The sequence below is a fragment of the Primulina tabacum genome, chromosome 1, assembly GCF_025594145.1.
Source record: "Primulina tabacum isolate GXHZ01 chromosome 1, ASM2559414v2, whole genome shotgun sequence".
Lineage (NCBI taxonomy): Eukaryota > Viridiplantae > Streptophyta > Magnoliopsida > Lamiales > Gesneriaceae > Primulina > Primulina tabacum.
This window is the reverse complement of record NC_134550.1, coordinates 8,880,205-8,902,368: the sequence shown is the minus strand read 5'-3', so window position 1 is coordinate 8,902,368 and position 22,164 is coordinate 8,880,205. Positions and strand designations below refer to the sequence as shown.

At 36.0% G+C, this 22,164-nt stretch overlaps 1 protein-coding gene and 1 pseudogene across 1 annotated transcript; one reads left to right on the top strand and one right to left on the bottom strand.

Moving 5' to 3' along the window:
• The first annotated feature begins 13,218 nt into the window (after positions 1–13,218).
• Positions 13,219–16,120, top strand: LOC142539915 (putative CoA ligase CCL9). Its single transcript, XM_075645682.1, is given in 5 exon segments — positions 13,219–13,532; positions 13,743–13,892; positions 13,894–14,791; positions 15,303–15,406; positions 15,734–16,120. Coding segments are annotated over 5 exon segments (1,572 nt in total). The 5' UTR covers positions 13,219–13,331; the 3' UTR covers positions 15,953–16,120.
• Positions 16,121–16,527: 407 nt separating this feature from the next.
• LOC142539908 (tubulin beta-1 chain-like) lies at positions 16,528–19,027 on the bottom strand (annotated as a pseudogene).
• Between the last annotated feature and the right edge of the window lie 3,137 nt (positions 19,028–22,164).

Here is a 22,164-nt window from a genome sequence, read left to right as displayed (position 1 = left end):
CTCTGAAAAAACAGACTATCTACAACTTTATTTCAAGTTGTTAGGATTATTTTGTCCGACAGGATGCTACAAATAATAAGACTTTCAGTATAGGATGTAAAACAGTAAATTTGTGTTTTATCAGAATTAAATGTTGTGTCAGATGTTACAACATCTCGGACAACATCTATATGCAGCGGAAAATTAACTTTTATAACACAAATTGATTTGAAATAATAGATGGACAAGATTAAATATGCACAAGTATAAATACTTGTGCGGTGCCTTATGGCAAAAATTAATCACTAGAAAAACCAAATCGTTTACAAAAACCTAACACTAGTGATTATGACAAAAATCAATTTCCTCAACAAGTTGAGAAAACAAATGCTTTCTAAAAAACAAACAACCAGAATAAAACTAAAACAAGAAAGCAAAAACTTGATCCCGGAAACCACTATCAACTAGATGCAATCTTCAGTCAACATCGTTACGGATGTTGTCTATAGATGTTGGCACCATTCAACTTAACACGGGAATCACCACTCCAAACAGCAACGGCTTCGAGAATAATTTTTCTCTGTAAATCTCTGCAACATGTGTGTATGTATGGTCGATATTGAAGCGGCGGCTATCAATGAGCTTTTCTTCTTATTTATAGGTGAAGAATCATATCTTCTCAAGGAAACCTAAAATACAAGGAAAGTGAGAGTTTTATTAGGAATAAACTCTTTTTAAACACTAATACCATATCTCTTGAATTAAGATCTCATTATCTAAGGAAGGCAAAATCATATCAAATATTTGCTCAATCAAATTAACAAGAAAAACTCTATTAGGGAAATAAATAAAATATGTCATTTAAAATCGAAATCTTATTTCCCTTCATTCTCCCCCTTTTTGCCTTTCTTGGACAAAATGAGATCAAACTTATTTATCCTTGTTAAGATCAAATCAACTCCCCCTGAGTTTTAGATTTTCTCCCCCTGAAAAAAATATTGTTAGTACGGGGTGTTGTTAGAATTGTTGGCAACACTTAACACAACACCTGCACCAGTTCCATTGACAGTTAGAGATATTAGCCAAGACAAGAATACAAACAGAAATATTAACAGACAATTAAGAGTAGAGATAGAAACATTTAAGCCAACAAAATCTAAACACCAACAAAATCTAAACATCATCATCTTCATCATCCTCATCCTCAGTTTCTTCATCCTCACTGTCCTCTTCATCATCCTTGGTCCCTGACGGACCAGCACCAGTTTGATCATCTCCCCCTTTTTGTCCATGAACGGCCATATCTAACATGACACTGATGGCAGCAGCCAAACTCTCATAGTAGGCCAAGTCGGCCTTAGCCTGGGCAATTTTCTTAAGAGCATGATCGAGATGGGTCTGGGCACCCGCTACGGTAATCTTCACATAACCAGGTTTAGGTGGTCGAGAGGTAGACGCAGGAGATGGTCCAGTAGCATTCGGTGCGTTGGATGAGTCTTTCCATGGAAGGTCAACTTTGCGGTTTCCTTTGAACAGAGCCTTGGCAATTTTGATTGTTTCTCGGAAATCAGACAGACCCTCATCAACATTGCGAACAAACCCTTGAGACACCAGTATCCCATAGATCAGACTGGGAAATGGGAGTTTGGATGACTTTAATCCCCCATCAGCATACTGCATCACAGTGTAAAATACCATACGCCCAAAATTAAGAGTGCCATTGCCAATGGCAAACAGAGTCAGTGCTTGAGATTTGGTAACCGCCGTGGTGTTTGTGGACGGCGTCCAATTCCGGGTGGCAACCTTGTGCAGGACAGAGTATATGGTCGTGAGTTTAGCAGCTGAGACCTTGTGTGGATGGGCAGGGAATTTGCCAATCAATCCACTAGTTAGTACAGAGACTACCTCATCAAGATCTGGTGGAGGGCCTTCAGGAACAGATGGTGTGCTGTAGTAATCATTAATGATTTGCGGGTCAAAGTTATATATCTTGTTCCGTACAAAAACCTTGCCAAATTTGGCCGATCTTGGATCACTGACCCCCGATGAGAGATTGCCATAGAATTCAGCCACAGCTTTATGGCAATAGGGCAATACAGATGAGACGGTAGAGAGCAGACCACGAGTTTTAAGAAACTCGATCAAATTGTTTCGGGAGAAGGCTGCCATATCAGCGTTGCGTTCTTCAACAAACTCCATGTTGGTATAGAGATCCCAGTTGGAGAGTGACTTCTCAGTATAAAACTTGAAGTTGTAGCTACCGTCTAGATCATACTCGCTAAGATCAGTGTTGTCAGAGGTGTCGGCAACATCGTTGACAGTATCCTCGTCCACTGCCTTGTTTGTTTCAGGGGCTTCATTGACTGCAGCAGGAGTATCAGCAAAATTGCTGGAATTAGTGGACTTTTCAGTTTCTTGGGGAGCAACAGGAGCGACAGGGGCGTCACTTTTCTGATGTTTCAGGTTGGCCATAAATTGGGCCAACGTGATTTCTTCTGCAGTGGAGGGCGAGATCTCTTGTGGAGGAACATGGGTTGTTTGCTCAGTGGTGTTAGTGGCATTGATGGAGGTAGACTTGCCTTCCGTAGGCGGAGGGGCACTCTTCTTGCGGGCCACAAACTCATAATTCGCATCATCAGAGTCATCACCGGAGGTGTCTGCTGGATCAATCAGCGAGGGGCGAGTGGATGGCTGACCCTTGTATCGGAAACGTTTGCCTGGCGTGAGGTCTGGGTTATACCCAACTTGTCGTTTTGAGCATCTTTTTGGAGGAGAGGGAGGATCGAAAACCCTAATGATAGGTGGGTTATCAATATCCTATGGATTACCAGGCTCACCTGGCTGAATAATCTCCAGGGGCACTGCGTCTTCAACAGCAAGTATCAAAGGTAGCGGCGATTCCACAGTGGGTGTTGTAACAGATGTTGTCGTGCTGGGGGCAACATCATCTGTGTTTCCCATTTCACTTCGAATATCATGGGGGTCAAATCCCTTTCCTGCCATTGATAGTAGATCGAAAATTAATTTACGAACAGGGAGGAAAGTAAAAAATTTTGAAACAATGAAATATTCTTTCAGAGAAAAATTTCGAGATGCCGCTGTGAAATTTAAGAGAACCGATTAAATAAACAGAGATGAATTAGGCGGTGTAACTCACAGAGTTAATAATGAGCGCACAGTACAACGGTAAGAAAATTAGTAACAGATTATTCAAAAAGAACAACGGGTAGAAAAATAATCGTTACTGCCTTCAGAGTTTATCGCAATAATTTTGTGCAATATCAGTTCAAAAATTAACTCCAGTCATAAAACCCACATCGAATTATAGCTCCACTTACCATCAAGGTGCACATTAATTCGATTTCCTGCGAAGATTGGATTTGTCACAAAACGTCTTTGTTGTAATACAAATAACCTCATTACCCAATTCACAATGTTATGTTTATGCATGACTTATGGATGCCTAAAAACAGAATGGAACATAGATAAAAACATGAGAGCAAATATGAGATATGTTTACAGATGAAGTGTTGTCACAAATGTTGGCAACATCTCCAGTCAACACCCACAGTTCCTGAAAACAAAATTTGATAATCTTCACACTCAGTGACTTAATAATCTTTTTAACCTAGAAGTGGTAGCTCCCACACTAGAGGAACAGTCTTCATTGGACTCCTCTAGGTAGCTTTTTCCATTTTTTTCTATTTCTGTGTTAATTTTAGAATGGGTAGCTCCCACACTAAAAGCACAGCCTTCATTGGGCTCTTTTATGTAGCTTTTTCCATCTTTCCTTCTAATCACAGACCCATCACTTGATTTTTCAATTTTACTTCGTTTACTTGTCACATTGGTTAGAGTCAAGTGACCACACTTCAAATCTTTCTGTGACTAAGTTCACATGTAAAGGTGTGAAGTTTGATAACAAGGAATTGTAGGTGCAACAGAGAATTATGCTACACATGTTCAACACATCATATCACAGTATGAATGCAATGCAGAATGTCTAAGTCCTATAAATGTATATGCAAATGAGATGTTGTCCGAGATGTTGTAACATCTGAGACAACATCCAAGAATGATTAGGCAGAACACATGCTGAGAGATTTCCGAAGGTTGGAAAATCTCTCAAAATCCAATGCTTTGGTGAATATGTCGGCCAGTTGGTTATTTGTATCAACAAACTCCATTTGGATCAATCCTTTCTCTACAAGATATTGAATAAAATGATGTCTTATGTCAATGTGCTTTGTTCGAGAGTGTTGTACTGGATTTTTTGAAATGTTAATTGCACTAGAATTATCACAATACACGACTAAGGATTCACTTTTAAGCCCATAATCTTCTATCATTTGATTCATCCATAAAAGTTGGGTGCACGCATTTCCAGCTGCCACATATTCTGATTCAGCAGTGGAAAGTGAAACACAGTTCTGTTTTCGACTATGCCAAGAAATCAGATTATTGCCAAGATAGAAACACCCCCCAGAAGTGCTTTTTCTATCATCTAAATCCCCAGCCCAATCAGCATCAGAAAATCCTACCAGGTTTGAGTTGGTTTCGTGTGTATACCATAATCCTAATTCAATTGTTCCTGCTATGTAACGTAAAATACGTTTAACAGTTTTCAAATGAGAAATTTTAGGATTGGATTGATATCTAGCACATAAGCAAACACTAAACATGATGTCAGGGCGACTGGCAGTCAAATACAGGAGGCTACCTATGATGCTACGATATAAGGTGTTGTCAACATTTTCGGCAACATCATCTTTGCACAATTTCTTACTCGATCCGATAGGAGTTTTCATGTGTTTTGGGTTTTTATTTGCAAATTTCTTAATCAAATTCTTAGCATACTTGCTTTGACACAAAAAGATGCCTTCATGCATTTGTTTAATTTGCAAACCAAGAAAGAAATTTAGCTCACCAACCATGCTCATTTCAAATGTAGATGACATGCACTCAACGAAATCATCAGCATGCTTTTGAGAGGAAGAACCAAAGATTATATCATCAACATATACTTGACAAATAAGAATCTCACCTTTGGACTTTTGAATAAAAAGAGTTTTGTCTACCTCACCTCGTTTGAAGCCAATTTCGAGTAGATATTCAGTCAATCTCCCATACCATGCACGTGGTGCTTGCTTCAAGCCATAAAGTGTCTTCTTCAACTTGTATACATGATCCAAATGGTGTGGATCCTCAAAACCCTTAGGTTGTCTAACATACACTTCCTCACTCAAAATACCATTTAAAAATGCACTTTTAACATCCATTTGAAAAATTTTGATTTTCATGTAGCATGCAACGGCTAGTAGTAGTCTGACTGACTCAATACGGGCTACAGGAGCAAAGGTCTCATCAAAATCAACCCCCTCAACCTGTGTGTACCCTTGAGCAACCAATCTTGCTTTGTTTCTAATGATGTTTCCAGACTCATCGGTTTTATTTTTGAAAATCCATTTTGTACCAATTATGTTACCATGGTCAGGAGGTGGAACCAAGTCCCACACATCATTTCGAACAAATTGCTCAAGTTCATCATGCATAGCATTAATCCAAAACTCATCCTTCAAAGCTTCGTCAACATTTTTAGGCTCAATATTTGATATAAAACATGAAAATCTAACCTGTGAGTATGTAGAACTCATGCAAATCAGTCCAGCCATTTTTCGGTAATCAATCTTTTCTTTCTTCCGAGTTTGAACATCTCCACGCATGTTTCCAATTATTTGAGATGATGGATGGTTTTTCTGAATTTTGCTTGGAATACACGATCCATCATCTACTGTATCATCATTGCAATGCGGTTCTTCAGATTCAGTGTCTTCAGTGTCACATGTTGTGCCAGATGTTGCAACATCTGCATTTTCCAGTGAGATTGGATTGTCCAGAAGGTCTTCAACGTCATCTTCATCAGTTTTCCTCTTGAGATCTGCACAATCATCAAACACCACATTAATGGATTCCATAATAGTCCTAGTTCTTAGATTAAACATGCGATAAGCTCGACTATTTGTGGCATAGCCCAAAAACAAACACTTGTCGCTCTTTGAATCAAACTTTGCAAGTTGATCCCTGTCATTCAAAGTGTAGCAAACACAACCAAAAACATGAAAATATTTAAGGTTATGCTTCTTTCCCATAATGATTTCATAAGAAGTCATGGTTGAACCACTTCTTAAATAGACTCTATTCGATATATGGCATGCTGTATTAAGGGCTTCAGCCCCAAAACGCTTTGAAATATTCTTTGAGGCTAGCATCACCCTTGCCATTTCTTGCAGAGTCTTGTTCTTGCGTTCGGCAATGCCATTTTGCTGTGGGGTTTTTGGTGCTGAAAATTCGTGTGAAATACCTTTCCTGTCACAGTAGGATGAGAAGGATATGTTTTCAAATTCTTTACCATGATCAGTTCTGATCCTTCTCACTTTTAAATTGTGGAAGTTTGAGATTCTTGTGAGCAATTATTTAAACACATCATAAGTGTCCGATTTCTCCCTAATGAAGCTCACCCATGAAAACCGCGAGAAATCATCAACACACACAAAAGAATACTTCTTACCTCCAATGCTTTCTACTTCCATGGGACCCATAAGATCCATGTGCAGTAATTCCAGACAGCATGTTGTCCCAGATGTTGGCAACACTGGGTGCGACACACGCGTCTGTTTTCCCTTTTGACAATCTCCGCACACATATGATATTCCAGATGAAAGATTAGGCATACCTCTAACTGCATGGTACTTACTCAAGTTCTTCAAGGTTTTGAAATTTGCATGTCCGAGTTTTTGATGCCAAAGGTCAAGTTCGGTGATTTGCACATGTTTGCACGAAAGTTCCTCACTTATTTGATAGCAATTATCCGAAGACCTTGTACCTGTCATTATGCACTTGTCAGATTCATCAAAAACTTCACAAGTATGTTTATCAAACTTAACAAGCAAATTATCATCACACAGTTGGCTTACGCTTATCAAATTTGAATTTAATCCTTCAACATGAAGCACATTGTGGAGCTTTGGTAGTCCTTCAACTTTCAAAATACCCTTTCCAACAATTTTTCCCTTAGCTCCCCCTCCATATGTAACTTTGCCACCTTTTTGCTCAACATAATTGGTGAGACATTCTCGTGATCCAGTCATGTGACGGGAGCTTCCACTATCAAAGTACCAATGACCTGCAGTGTTAGTTTTTAACGAGGTATATACAACTTTACAATGAGTTTTTACCTTTGGGACCCAAATTTGTCTTACTGTAGGTCGATGGTGGGAGGTGTTGTGGAAAGTGTTGGACAACATTCGGGGCAACATCCGACTCGACTTTTGATTCTTGCGATCATCCCTGAGTTTAAAACAGTAAGGCCTTATATGACCAGGCTTAAAGCAGTAATGACATACATACCTGCGTTTTCTTTTCTTAGCGATTGGTGCAGCAGGTTGTCTTTTTGAAGAAGAGATTTTGATTGGTGAATTGGATTGTGGTTGTGGAGATGTATCAGCTTTTTCCTTCACAAAAACCGTAGACTTGGAAGATTCACCTATTTCAAACACACTGTCTTTGAACCCTAAGCCTTTCTTGTCATCTCTTCCCATCAAAAGTATGGATTCAAGTTTGGATGTGCTTGAATTAAACTTGGACAAGGTTTCAGTTGCCTTTTGAAGTTTTTCTTTAGTCTTACCAAGTTCCAAGTCCTTTTTGCTCAAAATTACTTCAAGTTTGGCAACTACGGCTTTTAGTTCAACGTTCTCCTTCATGAGACTTGAGTTCAACTTGTTTATTTTGGTCCAATCTTCAAACAGCTCTTCATAAAGCTTTTGCACACTCTCAAGAGTGAGTTCTTCATAATCAGCTTCTGATTGATCATCTCCACTCAAATTTCCAGAAGTTGTGGATTTCAAACATACTGAATTTTTGCAGATGTTGCGGCCAGGTGTGGCAACACCTAGGGCAACACCTAAAGGATTCACCTGCAGCCAGCAATTTTCTGTAAATAGTGCAGTCAAGGCAGGTTTGACTTTCTTCATCAGTGGATTTCTCCTCAGCGTCAGATTCTTCATCGCTTAGAGACACATTGTAGCCTTTGTTTTTTCGCAGTCGGTTAGCACATTCATTGGCATAGTGTCCAAAGCCCTTGCATTCTCTACACTGCATCGAATCGTACCTTTTTGAATTGTATTGTCCCTTGCCTTCATTCCGTGGCTGAAATTGTTGCTTGGCAGGGTACTGTTGTGACTTTTTAGGTGCAGGCAGGCTAGGAAATTTAGATAGTTGTGCATTCTTCTTTTTATCTCGGATTCTTTTCAAGTAATCACCAAATTTTTTTGTGATAAAAGAGATAGAATCCTCGCAGAGATCAGAATCATTGACTACTTGAGATATTTGAAGGAGTTTATTGTAGGAGTCATTTGAAGCTTGGAGTGCAATTGTTTTCCCTTTATCCTTCTTCTGCATGTCCAAGTTCATCTCGAAAGTACGTAATGAACTGATAAGGTCTTCCAATGCCATCTTAGAAGTGTCCTTAGCCTCATCTATTGCGCAAATTTTTATGTTGAATCTTTCGGGCAGAGAACGGAGGACTTTGCTAACTAGGCGCTCATTTGAGATAGCTTCTCCAACACTGAATGCCTCTTAGCAATTTCTCGTAGGCGACGATCATACTCAAGTATGTTCTCAGATTCTTCCATCCTCATCATCTCGAATTTGGAAGTAAGCATCCTTAATTTGGTTCGTCACACACTCTCAGACCCTTCACAGTGACTTTGGAGAATATCCCATGCACTTTTAGCCGAAGTACAGTTTGTGATTAAACTGAATATGTTCATGTCAACCGATGTAAATATAGCATTCAAAGCCTTTGAGTTGTGGTTCGAATTTTGCACTTCATCAGCAGTCCAGTCAGTTTCAGGCTTTGGCCGTTTGTCACCCTCTTGATCTATCATGACTGGTGGAGTCCATCCATTGATGACACGCTGCCATGCCCGTTCATCTACAGATTTTTTATATAGTATCTTATTTTGACCTTCCATAGGCTGTAATTGGTACCATCTAGAACTGGTGGTCGAAGTGCTGCGCTTGCAAATGAATTGTCCATCGGATTAGTTCTGTCAAACAAAAACAAAAACCAGAATCAGCACTTAGTATATCAAGAACCTGCTCTAATACCACTTGTTAGGATTATTTTGTCCGATAGATGCTACAAATAATAAGACTTTCAGTATAGGATGTAAAACAGTAAATTTGTGTTTTATCAGAATTAAATGTTGTGCCAGATGTTACAACATCTCGGACAACATCTATATGCAGCGGAAAATTAACTTTTATAACACAAATTGATTTGAAATTAATAGATGGACAAGATTAAATATGCACAAGTATTTAATACTTGTGCGGTGCCTTATGACAAAAATTAATCACTAGAAAAACCAAATCGTTTACAAAAACCTAACACTAGTGATTATGTCAAAAATCAATTTCCTCAACAAGTTGAGAAAACAAATGCTTTCTAAAAAACAAACAACCAGAATAAAACTAAAACAAGAAAGCAAAAACTTGATCCCGGAAACCACTATCAACTAGATGCAATCTTCAGTCAACATCGTTACGGATGTTGTCTATAGATGTTGGCACCATTCAACTTAACACGGAAATCACCACTCCAAACATCAACGGCTTCGAGAATAATTTTTCTCTGTAAATCTCTGCAACATGTGTGTATGTATGGTCGATATTGAAGCGGCGGCTATCAATGAGCTTTTCTTCTTATTTATAGGTGAAGAATCATATCTCCTCAAGGAAACCTAAAATACAAGGAAAGTGAGAGTTTTATTAGGAATAAACTCTTTTTAAACACTAATACCATATCTCTTGAATTAAGATCTCATTATCTAAGGAAGGCAAAATCATATCAAATATTTGCTCAATCAAATTAACAAGGAAAACTCTATTAGGGAAATAAATAAAATATATCATTTAAAATCGAAATCTTATTTCCCTTCACAAGTGTTGTCAACAAAGACATAATAAAGATATGTGGATTACCCCCTTTTTAACAAGTGTCCAAGAAATTTGAATTGGTTGTTACTATTTTTTTAAACACGACAAGGACATGTGATACTCTCTGCTTAATTGTCGGATACCCAGTACATCCGTGAGTACCGTTTTTATTTATTAACGTTGTGAGACCAACACCTATAAAAAGAGATGCATCAAGAATGAAGAAGACTGCCGCAACATTTTTTAGCTTCATCACACATTCTCAAGTTACATAACATCTTAGAAAAAGATTTATCTTAAGCTGTTTTTGTTTATATACAAAAGTTCTATCAGATCAATCATATTGTGCACATTGTATTCTCACTCATCTTTTGTTATCACGAGTTTCGTTGTACTGTAAAAATCACTGTAACTGTCAGCACATTGTTTCTAAACAAACCAAGTTAAAAAAAAGAGTTACTAGGAGTATAGTTTGTATCAATCAAATATATAGTGAATCATTTTAGAAACAGAAGAATCTGAGACCCAAAAACATAGTTTTTCAACTTCCATAAATAAATTTTTGTCTCCCTTTACTTTCAATAATTTACTTATCTTATATGTAATTACTAGTGTTGTTGACTCGTTAAATTGAACTAATATATTGCATCTACATCTATTTTATTCAATTAGTATTTTGAGTTGTTTTCGCACTTAAAGTATTTTAATAGCTCATTTTACTTAGTTTTATCGGAATATTAACTTGAGATGTTAACACAGTTTGAATTTCATGCACATTATTTATCATTTCATGCCCCTCTTTCTAAATTGTTATTTTTTATCCTAACAAATATTGAAGATAGGTTTAAGAATCGAGGGGATCGAAGTCGAAGTCTATCAAAATGACAACCTAATAAAATTTGAGGCCAAATTTTTTTTTAAAATATAATATGTATTTTTTTTTTGTTTAAAAGAAAATGATGTCCGTTCTGTTTGTCAAATTCATCGTTGTTATAAATATATAAAGTTAAAAAGAGAATCAATTATGAATGAATACTAAAAAGAGAATCATTTATGAATGAATACAGAGAAGATGAAAGAAACAAAAGACATTATATATTCTCAAGCATATATGAACACAAGATATTTAATTTGTTTCCTGTATTATTTAATATATAAACTTGCATGCAAAAAGCATTTTCTCTATTAATGCTCCAAAATTTTTTGTATTTGTTTTCATTTAGTAAAAAAAAAATCATTTACAAAAAAGATAGATTAAATTTAATATCCTAACAATATTCATAATTTAAATATATTCATTGTATTATCTTAATAATTTTAAATAATTATTCAACTATTAATACTTACTAATTTAATCATTACATAAAATAACACTCAGTGCATCACACAAATGAAATGTTAATACTATATAAACATATAAATGGTGTATTTAAAGTTTATAGTTTTATTTCTTAAAAAAAAATGCAGTTGAAATTCTTGCGTCATAAGATATATATCAACCTATTATTCTGTGAGCCGTGGAGCCTAGTTGATCTTTCAACGAATTTATAAACATTTAATTTGTTTGAAATTAATTATAGAATAGATTACAGATTTTTTTTGAAAATATTATTGCATTTTAAATTCAAAAACAATGCTTTAAAACCAATAATTTTCTCGAAGACCTATAGCCACAGGAGTAATTGTGGTTAGGAATCTTAGAAAATTCTAGCCAAATATTACCACCATCTCGATTGTCTCTATGCGGACAATAGTGAAAATTTATAATATAATATAATACAAATTATTATTATTTTACTTTTTATAATATAATATATGGGGTACAGATAATTTTATAATCTATTGTGGAACATGATAGCATCAATATTTATATATTATAAAATTTAAGTAATATGATAATTAACAAAATTGACAGATGTCATATAATAATTTAAGTGACTGAGCAATATTAGAATTATCGAAACTTGATAGGAAGAGAATGACAAATTAAAAATTGGTCGAGGTCGTACATATTCTTTATATATGGTATAAAATAAATCATTTAAACAATTATTCATTTCTTTTAATTAAAGGAAAAAAAAATCCCATTAAAAAAAAAAGAAAACATAAATTTTTTGAACAAAAATATGATTGGACGAGTTATGGAGAAGAGAAGGGCCCGAACCCATGCCAAGAGTCGGGTCTTCTTTGACAAATTTGTCTTTTGGTTTTAAAAGTTGGCTTTTGCAAAAAGAAGCCAAATCCTATTTGGTTTCTAACCTCAAAATGAAACTTGTGTTGGTCAAGATTGGGCACTAATTCGTGGACTCTATACACTCTCATTCAAACACCAGCGCTCCTAACTTGTGCGTTAATATTCGACACAAATAAATTTTTTATGCAAAAAGACGTCTAGAAAATGATTATATGTTATCGAAAATTGATAATGATGATATAGTGACGCGAATTGCTAATGTGTTTGATGTCAAATCATTGTCTCGTCAAAAATAGTTGATATTTAAAATTGTCGAATAGCTTGGGAGCCGACACGATAGTTATTCTCTTAACCGGACATCTTACTTAATTTGCGGAGAAGGAGGTGACTAGCAAGTGAGGTTGAGTAAAATCCCAATACTTGTACTAAAATATTAAATTATTAAATTTAATCAGTTTAATTGTCTCATCTATAAAGAAAATAAAAAATGCAATGAGCTTTGTCACGTTATATGGCTGATATAATATAATTTTATAATGTGACAAAGAAGATGAAACTTGTTCATCTTTAGGCATTTAACAAAGAAGATGTCCTTCAACTTGACAAGCCAACATACAAGATCTCGTTCGAAAATCTTCAGATTAGACGAGCAAATGCGCATGCATAAATTACCGAAGAAAATATCACGAAAACCCTCGATGACATACACTTAGCCGTATCTTATTGAATGTCATACGCTAATAAAATGGATCAGAACATTAGTTAGTATATGAGATTCGAAACTAAATTAATTTCTAAAATTATAACGAAAATGCAATGCAGATTAAACACATGCAATACGTGTACTAATTTTTTTTTTTTACAAATAGAAATTTAAAGAATTTAAAACAATATTTTAATTGAATGTGGAGTGAAGCTCATGAATTTGAGAAGCATGTTATAATCAGGGGGAAGTTACCACGTGGCACAAATACACCACACTTCCCCGCAACCAATGCCACCCTCTCCCTTTATATATATATATTATATATATACACGCGCTCGTGCATCAAACTTTTCACCCACGAATATTTATCACAACCCTTCTCGGTATTTTGTGATTTTGGGTTCGTTTTCGTACAAGATTCGTTGGGTTTTTCTCGAAATTTTTTTATTAAAGATGGCTAGTTCTACTCTCACCGGCTTGATGAAGCATGTCGCCGGGAAATTCCCTTCCCGGAGGTCCGTTTCGGTATCCGGGAAGTTCGATGTCACCCACTCACGCCTGAATCAGATGGTGGAGGAGGCCGCCGCTCAGCTCGTCGCCGCTGGTGTGAGCCCCGGCGATGTGGTTGCGCTTAATTTTCCCAACACAGTGGAGGTGAGTTTTCGACTCGTTTATTTTCGAGATGGGTTCTCTTTGATTTGGCTGGAGGCTTGTTTGATTCGTGTTTCCTCCGTTTTCACGCTCTTTCTGTTAGATTTTTCTGTTGGAAAAATGAACATTTTTTATTTGGTTGTTGTTCTGGTTCGATCTTGGTGTTGATTGAACAATTTGAATGAACTGATGAATTTTAATATCCGATGGCAGTTTGTGGTGATGTTTCTGGCCGTTATTCGAGTCCGAGCCACGGCGGCGCCGCTGAACTCCGCCTACACATTCGACGAATTCGAGTTCTATTTATCAGATTCTGAATCTAAGCTTCTTCTCACTTCGAAAGAAGGCAACGAGCCCGCTCAAGGCCGCCGCCGCGAAGCTAAACATCGGTCATATCTCAGCCGCTTTACCAGCCGCCGATTCTGGTATTGTACTCTCTCCATCTCCGGCCGGGGTAGACCTTAACTCCCTGTCTGAACTCATAAACCAACCCTCCGACGTCGCCCTATTCCTCCACACCTCCGGCACCACCAGCCGACCCAAAGGCGTCCCTTTAACCCAGAACAATCTGTATTCATCTATACAGAACATTAAACAAGTGTATAAAATCGTTGAATCAGACTCCACCGTGATCGTTCTTCCCCTGTTTCACGTCCACGGCTTGTTAGCCGGTTTATTAAGCTCTCTTGGCGCTGGAGCCGCCGTAGCTCTTCCCGCCGCCGGCAGGTTCTCTGCTTCCACCTTCTGGTCGGATATGATCAAGTATAAGGCCAATTGGTACACCGCCGTACCCACCATCCACCAAATCATACTCGACCGCCACCTTTCCAAACCCGAACCGTTTTACCCGAAACTCCGGTTCATCCGGAGCTGCAGTGCCTCATTGGCGCCGGCGATCATGGCACGGCTAGAGGAGGCGTTCGAGGCACCGGTTTTAGAGGCATACGCCATGACGGAGGCTTCTCATTTGATGGCTTCAAACCCGTTACCCGAGGATGGCCCGCATAAGCCCGGGTCGGTCGGGAAACCCGTGGGTCAAGAAATGGGAATATTGAATGAGAAGGGGGTGGTTCAAGGGGCTAATGTCAATGGGGAGGTTTGCATTAGGGGTCCAAATGTTACTAGAGGGTATAAGAATAATCCGGATGCTAATACATCGGCTTTCGAATTCGGGTGGTTCCATACCGGAGACGTCGGCTTCTTCGATCCCGACGCCTACTTGCATCTTGTTGGGAGGATCAAGGAGTTGATCAATCGTGGAGGTAATTATTTTGTTCTTGGCTTATTCGTTAGCAATTGTATGAGATTATTTTTATTTACTTATTTGTCTTACTTAGGAGTCGGTATAAATTAGAATTATTCTACGAATATGGTATCATCGTTCGTTTGAGCGCTAGTGTTCGATGACATAAATAATAATTTGAACACAAAGGTAAAGTTGTACTAGTTATTTCCAAGACTTTGGTGCCCGATGAATTTGATGGTGATGCCCTTCTTTTATGGTAAATTATATTTTATTTTTTATTCAAATAGATTAATGAAACTTGTACCTATACATAATAAGTATAATATATTATTGAAAAGATGACGATAGGGAAATTGCGTGGTCAATGTATATGCTCGTGATTCTCCTCGAACTTTGTGGTCAAATTTCTTTGAAGGCAACGTTTGCAAATTTCTACCTGATATATGTTATTGCTTTATCGTGAAAATTACGTGAAATCTTGCGAGGTGACAAAGCATAAGTGACATAAAATTTTTCGACAATTGCAGGGGAAAAGATATCGCCGATTGAAGTTGATGCCGTTCTTTTGTCCCATCCGGAGATCGCTCAGGCCGTGGCGTTCGGAGTCCCCGATGATAAGTATGGGGAAGAGGTAAAAAAAATATCGCCTTTAAAGCCAAATCTTTCACTGTCTTGATTTGCAAAATATGTGGTAGTTCTAGCTGTGTGTTTTCCGTGGACATGATTTAATGCCCTTTTCAAAGATTACAACTTTCCCCTTGCAAACAAAAGTTGTCGCGATGAAAAACAACCCATTACTTCGATAGTGACCCAGAAAGATCTTTTATTCGCACACTTGGTTCATGGTACTCACTTGAAGTTCACGCATCCCGCGTAAATGAAAATGACATACAGAAGACCAAGCATCAAAATTATCGACTTCCACATAGCAGCATGACTTTTGTGCCTGTTTTTTCAGATTAATTGTGCGGTAATTCCCAGGGAAGGATCAAACTTGGATGAAGCAGAGGTTTCAAGGTTCTGCAAGAAAAATCTTGCTGCATTCAAGGTCCCAAAGAAGGTTTTCATCACGGATTCGCTCCCGAAAACCGCTACCGGGAAAATCCAACGGAGAATTGTTGCAGAACACTTCCTCGCACAGATTTCTATTGCTAAGGTTCCCAAATTCGGAGCTTAGATCAAGAAAATGTGCGACCAAATATGGGCTTCAGCTCTGTATAATTGTCAAGAATTTGTAGCCTTAAGCTCTATTGGCAATGAAAGATAGTATTTTGCGTTGGGAAAGATTAATATTGCTTTATTCTTGTAAACTCCGAAGAAGATATCATGAATGGTGGTTTATTTATATCACTAGTTGGTGCAACAATCGCTGCGAGGAACCATTTATTATAAATTTTATGATAATCCTCCGTCTTTTAATCATGTACTGATTGTAACTAAGATGTAAATCCTAAAATTTTATGACAATCCATAGTTTTAATAAACTATTATTCAAAACAGTCACCAAAATATAATAACTACATAGAAAAGCATCAATTTCAATTTATGGAAGCTAAATTTTAAAATGGAAAACTTAATACAGACAAACTTCCAAAAACATATTTCCATTTTCTTTTTATAAACAAGAAAAGAGTATGAAAAAATACGACACCAAAATATATCTATCATCCATTACATTAATAATTAAACTCACATACCAAAAGAGAGATGTCTTGAAGAGTGTGTAGAGCATAAAAAATTGCAGATAATACAAATTCCCTGTAATTCATGGAAAACACATCAAAACCTACGTTTTTATTCGGTCAAAAGTAGAGAGAACACGAACCCAGCATTGCTTTATGGGTGAGTAAATGTCGTCCAACAAAAAAAGCACATAAAGCAATATTTTCAGGTAGGCTCAAGCAAAAGCAATTAAACAAGCAGGCTGAAACAAATTAAATGTAATCCACACATTACAAAACTAGAAACATGGCGAGAATTTATGCTTCCTCCTCAACATCCTCTTCGTCTTCATAATTATATCCTTCCTCTGCTGATGCGTCCTGGTATTGTTGATATTCAGAAACTAGATCGTTCATGTTGCTCTCGGCCTCGGTGAATTCCATTTCGTCCATGCCCTCTCCTGTGTACCAATGCAAAAATGCCTTCCTACGGAACATAGCAGTGAATTGCTCACTGACCCTACGGAACATCTCTTGTATCGAAGTGGAGTTACCAATAAATGTCGATGCCATCTTAAGGCCAGTTGGAGGAATATCACATACGGTGGATTTGACGTTGTTAGGGATCCATTCAACAAAGTAAGATGAGTTCTTGTTTTGTACGTTGATCATTTGTTCATCGACCTCCTTCGTGCTCATCTTGCCACGGAACATTGCTTAGGCAGTCAAGTAACGACCATGGCGAGGATCAGCTGCACACATCATGTTCTTTGCATCCCACATTTGTTGGGTGAATTCGGGAACAGTGAGGGCTCGGTATTGCTGCGACCCACGAGATGTGAGTGGAGCAAACCCAACCATGAAGAAGTGAAGCCGAGGGAATGGGATGAGGTTGACAGCGAGTTTACGGAGATCAGAATTGAGTTGGCCAGGGAAATGGAGGCAGCAAGTCACCCCGCTCATGGTGGCAGAAATCAGATGATTGAGATCTCCAACTGTTCAGCAAAGATTGTTATCAGCTTTAATAAGAATAATCAAATTTGTATTAAATTGATATAATTCTATTAGTTTAAATTCCACAGGAAACATGCCCCCTGAAATCTACAAGAAACTGCATATCATACGTGGAAAAGACACAAATATCAATGTTGTAGCTACTTCAAAAGCTCCAAAAAATTTAGAACGACAACATCATTGCTAACAAATACATGTTGTATTCAAGCTAATGGATAAGAACTAACAATAATATAGAGCACTTATCACTAGGAATTCAAAAAGATATATAAGAAGACAAACTTACAGCTTGGAGTGGTGAGCTTAAGAGTTCGGAAACAAATGTCATAGAGTGCTTCATTATCCAACACCATACTCTCGTCCGCATTCTCGACAAGCTGGTGGACAGATAGAGTAGCATTATAGGGTTCAACAACAGTGTCCGACACCTTAGGGGATGGAAAGACGGAGAATGTAAGCATCACGCGGTCTGGATACTCTTCCCTGATCTTAGAAATAAGAAGAGTTCCCATCCCTGATCCTGTTCCACCTCCCAAAGAATGACAGACCTGAAAACCTAAAAATGGAACAGGAAGAAAACAAAATTTGAATCAAATCAACACCGCAAAGGAATAAACATCCACCACTCAGAAAACACTTTCAACACCTTAAACACACATTATCTTAAAAAAATTCAGTCATATATAACAATATTAGATGGTAAACAGATCATGGAAAGAATATAACGAAAACAAATAATGGCCAATTTCTTTTTAACTCCACACATTTTTTAATAACTCAATGATAGACCACAAGAAAGAAAAAACTCAATATTTTTTAGCCACTGCTTCATACCTTAATATAAAAGTATAGCTACAAATAACATAAAGACTTATGAAGTGTAACAAAAACAAATCCAATGGGAGAAAAATATTTATACAACTAGAGATCTAAAAAATCACACTTTACCCCAATAGAGAGGACCATTTAATTTAGTGCATTGTCATCGAAAAATTACCTAAAAAAAACTCCACAAAGCAACATAAAGCCTAGGCGAAAATAAGCATTTCAGAAACAAAATTATCACAAATTAAAAGAATACCTTGTAAACAATCACAATTTTCCGCCTCTTTCCTCACCACATCGAGCACCGAATCGATCAACTCCGCTCCCTCGGTATAATGACCCTTCGCCCAGTTGTTTCCTGCACCGGACTGTCCAAAAACGAAGTTATCAGGTCGGAAAATCTGTCCGTACGTACCAGATCTGACACTGTCCATAGTACCAGGCTCCAAATCCATGAGCACGGCGCGTGGAACAAACCGCCCGCAGCTCGCCTCGTTGTAGTAGACATTCACACGCTCCAGTTGCAGTTCGTCGTTGCCGCTGTACCTTCCGGTGGAATCTATCCCGTGCTCCGCGCACACCACCTCCCAGAACTTCGCTCCGATCTGGTTGCCGCATTGGCCACCCTGGATATGAAGGATTTCACGCATTTTTTGGGCTTCTGGCTACGAAAATTGAGGTAGGTACAGAGATTTGCTCCTATAGGTATAGAGAATTGTGGGGTTTGCTTGCTATTGGTGTGGACCGGGAGACGAAGAGTTTATATAGGCAGGAGGAGAGGGGGGATTTTCTGAATTTTGAATTTTGTCTGATTTTTTGAAAGTCGAGGTACGCGACATTGGAGTGGGTGAAACAAACGCGCCTTCCGTGTGGAGGAAGTTGGATGTCGCGTGACAGGAAGTATTTCGGGGCAGACTGCAGACATTAATTTTGCTGAGGATATTACAGTTTCTCATATATTATTTAATTAAATAAATAATATATATTACACTCGTCTCATATATATATATATATATATATATATATATATACTAGTTATTCCGCACACGCGATACATATGTGTACAAGTTTTTTAATAATTATCGATGGACTAACGTGAATTTGACAAATTATAGACTAAATTGATATTTTTTTAAAAAAATAAAAGTGTGTGTTGAAATCATTTTTTAAAAAACAAAAAGTGTAATATTAATATTATATTAGGGTAAATTTGAAAGAAAAAGTTGGTGTCCTTTCTAAGTGGTTACTATCATGCCTTCAACTTTAATAAAATACTAATTGCTCTGTGCGCTACAATATTTTTTATCATCATCGATGGACTAAAGTGAAATTTGACAAATTATGGAGGGACTAAACTGATATTTGAATTGTTGAAATAAAAAAATAAAAATAAGAATGTATGTTGAAATTTTAAAAAAAACAAAACAAAAGTGTAATATTAGTATCATATAAGGGTAAATTTGGAAGAAAAAGTTGGTGTCCTTCCTAGTAGTTACTATCATATCCTCAACTTTAATAAAATACTAGTTATTCTGCACACGCGATGTGTATGTGTACAGTTTTTTTATCATTATCGATGAACTAAAGTGAAATTTGACAAATTATAGAAGGACTAAATTTATTTGAATTTTTTAAAAAATAAAAATAAAACTAAGAGTGTGTATTGAAATTTTTAAAAAAAGAAAAAATAAAAGTATAATATTAGTATCATATAAGGGTTAAGTTGGAAGAAAAAATTGGTATCCTTCCTAGGATGGTTACTATCATGCGCTCAAACTTAATAAAATAGACTAGATATACACACACATTTGTTGTGTTTTTCACATGTACTGAAAAAACAATTGAAACAATAAATTTTATAAAGAACAATTTTATTTTATCCTGATAACAGATAAAAAAAATTAAATATAAATATATGAATATATTTTTAAAGTAAATGAAAAAAATGTAATTTTTATTACATTGGGACAAGATAGAAAGGAACGTGTGTAATTAAAAACTGATTTTCAAAATCAATATATAATACATAGGAGTGATTTATTCTCATTCGAAAATCTCGCTTAAGTTTGAAGCTTCAATAAAACAATTCGCTTTGGCTAAAAGCGATAAAAACATGGTCAATCATAGGTTGGTTGATATATTAAGGCGTCGTTAAATACTTTTAAGTGCGATTTTAAAAAAATGAAATTGATGAATATGAAAAAGAGGAAACACAAATTATCTATTTTATAATAAGTAATGCTAGCAATGTACAAGTATGCTTAATAATGATTAAGTACGATATTTTTAAAAGAAAAATTGATGAACAAGAAGAAGTAAAAGGTGAATTAGAAATTTTACTAGCAACTAATGCTAGCAATTTACAATCTAGGATAGTAAAATGTAGCAACGATGAATTTGTTGTAGATATTGACACTTTGTGACATATAAATGATATTTAATGCTAAGTTTTCAAAGTAGTCCAGTTAAATTGAATTTTGAATTTAATGATACTAGAAATGAAATGAATGCTATAATAAATTGAATAATTGATTTCAAAAAAAAAATTGAATAATTTTTGACAAAAAATTAATGCACTAGTCTTAAATGTATGCATTATTTACTCCATTAATTTGTTTGAGATAATTCAAATTACAATTTAAATTTTATATAAAAAAATTAACACTTAAACTCATATTAATTTTGTTTAAACTTAAAAATGTCTGAAGCTGGACTACTAAGCTTCATACTTTTTTGGTATTACCCAACATGTTCCTTTCTATAGATAACTTGTTACACAGTAGAGTTAGCATGCTCAATAATTATCAGGTGGGGATCATATGCACGAGTATGGTGAAAATTTAAATTTTTTATTTTGAGAATATATTGAAATTAAGATATGTTTTTTAAATATTTATGTTGTTTCATAATAATGTTTTAATTTTAAGTCGAGATACACAATACAATCTTTTATGAATGAATACATATAATCTCTGTACATTGATATAGGCATCGTTTTGACTAACTAGAATGATCATTAAATGATAAAAGATAATGTAATAAATTGAAATCTAAGGATATATTATAGTTATTTTGTTAACTTTGATAATCGTATAGACATTATATTTTCTCGTAAAATGGATTACTAGAAATGTAGAATATTATATTGAAATTTAATTTTCGTTTTTAAGGGTGAAAACGAGTCGAGCTACTGAGCTCGTAATAGAGCCGAGCTCGAGTATTTTAGATTTACATATAAATTTATACATATATATATATATATATATATATTAATTTTATTTAAAAACTTAAAAATTCATTTAAAAAAATTGAAATCGAGTTTTTCAAACTCGAGTAACTTGATATATTATCTAGCTCGAGCTCGAAAATTACAACTAGAGTCGAGTCGAACTGGAGCTCGATTACTTGAATTTTTTTCGAGTGGAGCTTCGAGTGGGGTGCTACTAGAGCTCGACTAACTTTGATTACAGCCCTAGTCATTTCTCGACAAAACATAAAATGTAATTTTCTCGTAGGTCAAGTTATGGGCAAGAAAACAAGATATACCACTTTAGTGAAAAAAATAAATATCATGTAGGGGTGGTATATTGCATCATACCGTAATGAAAAATACATACCATATAAAGTAATAAAAATCGTGATATTAAAAATATTTATATCGATACCGTACTCGATATACCAAAATTTTTTATATGTATAATTAGCATACCGATTATACTGAAATGTTGTGATTTATCGAGATTTCGCTACAGTGTCGATATACACCGTTTTATATCGAAAAAATACTTTATATTTTTAAATTCGGTATTATTTTGGTGTTTCGGTATATAAAAAAAATATTCAAATCTCATACCGTTATCGTACCAAAAATTTCGGTATTGATATCATA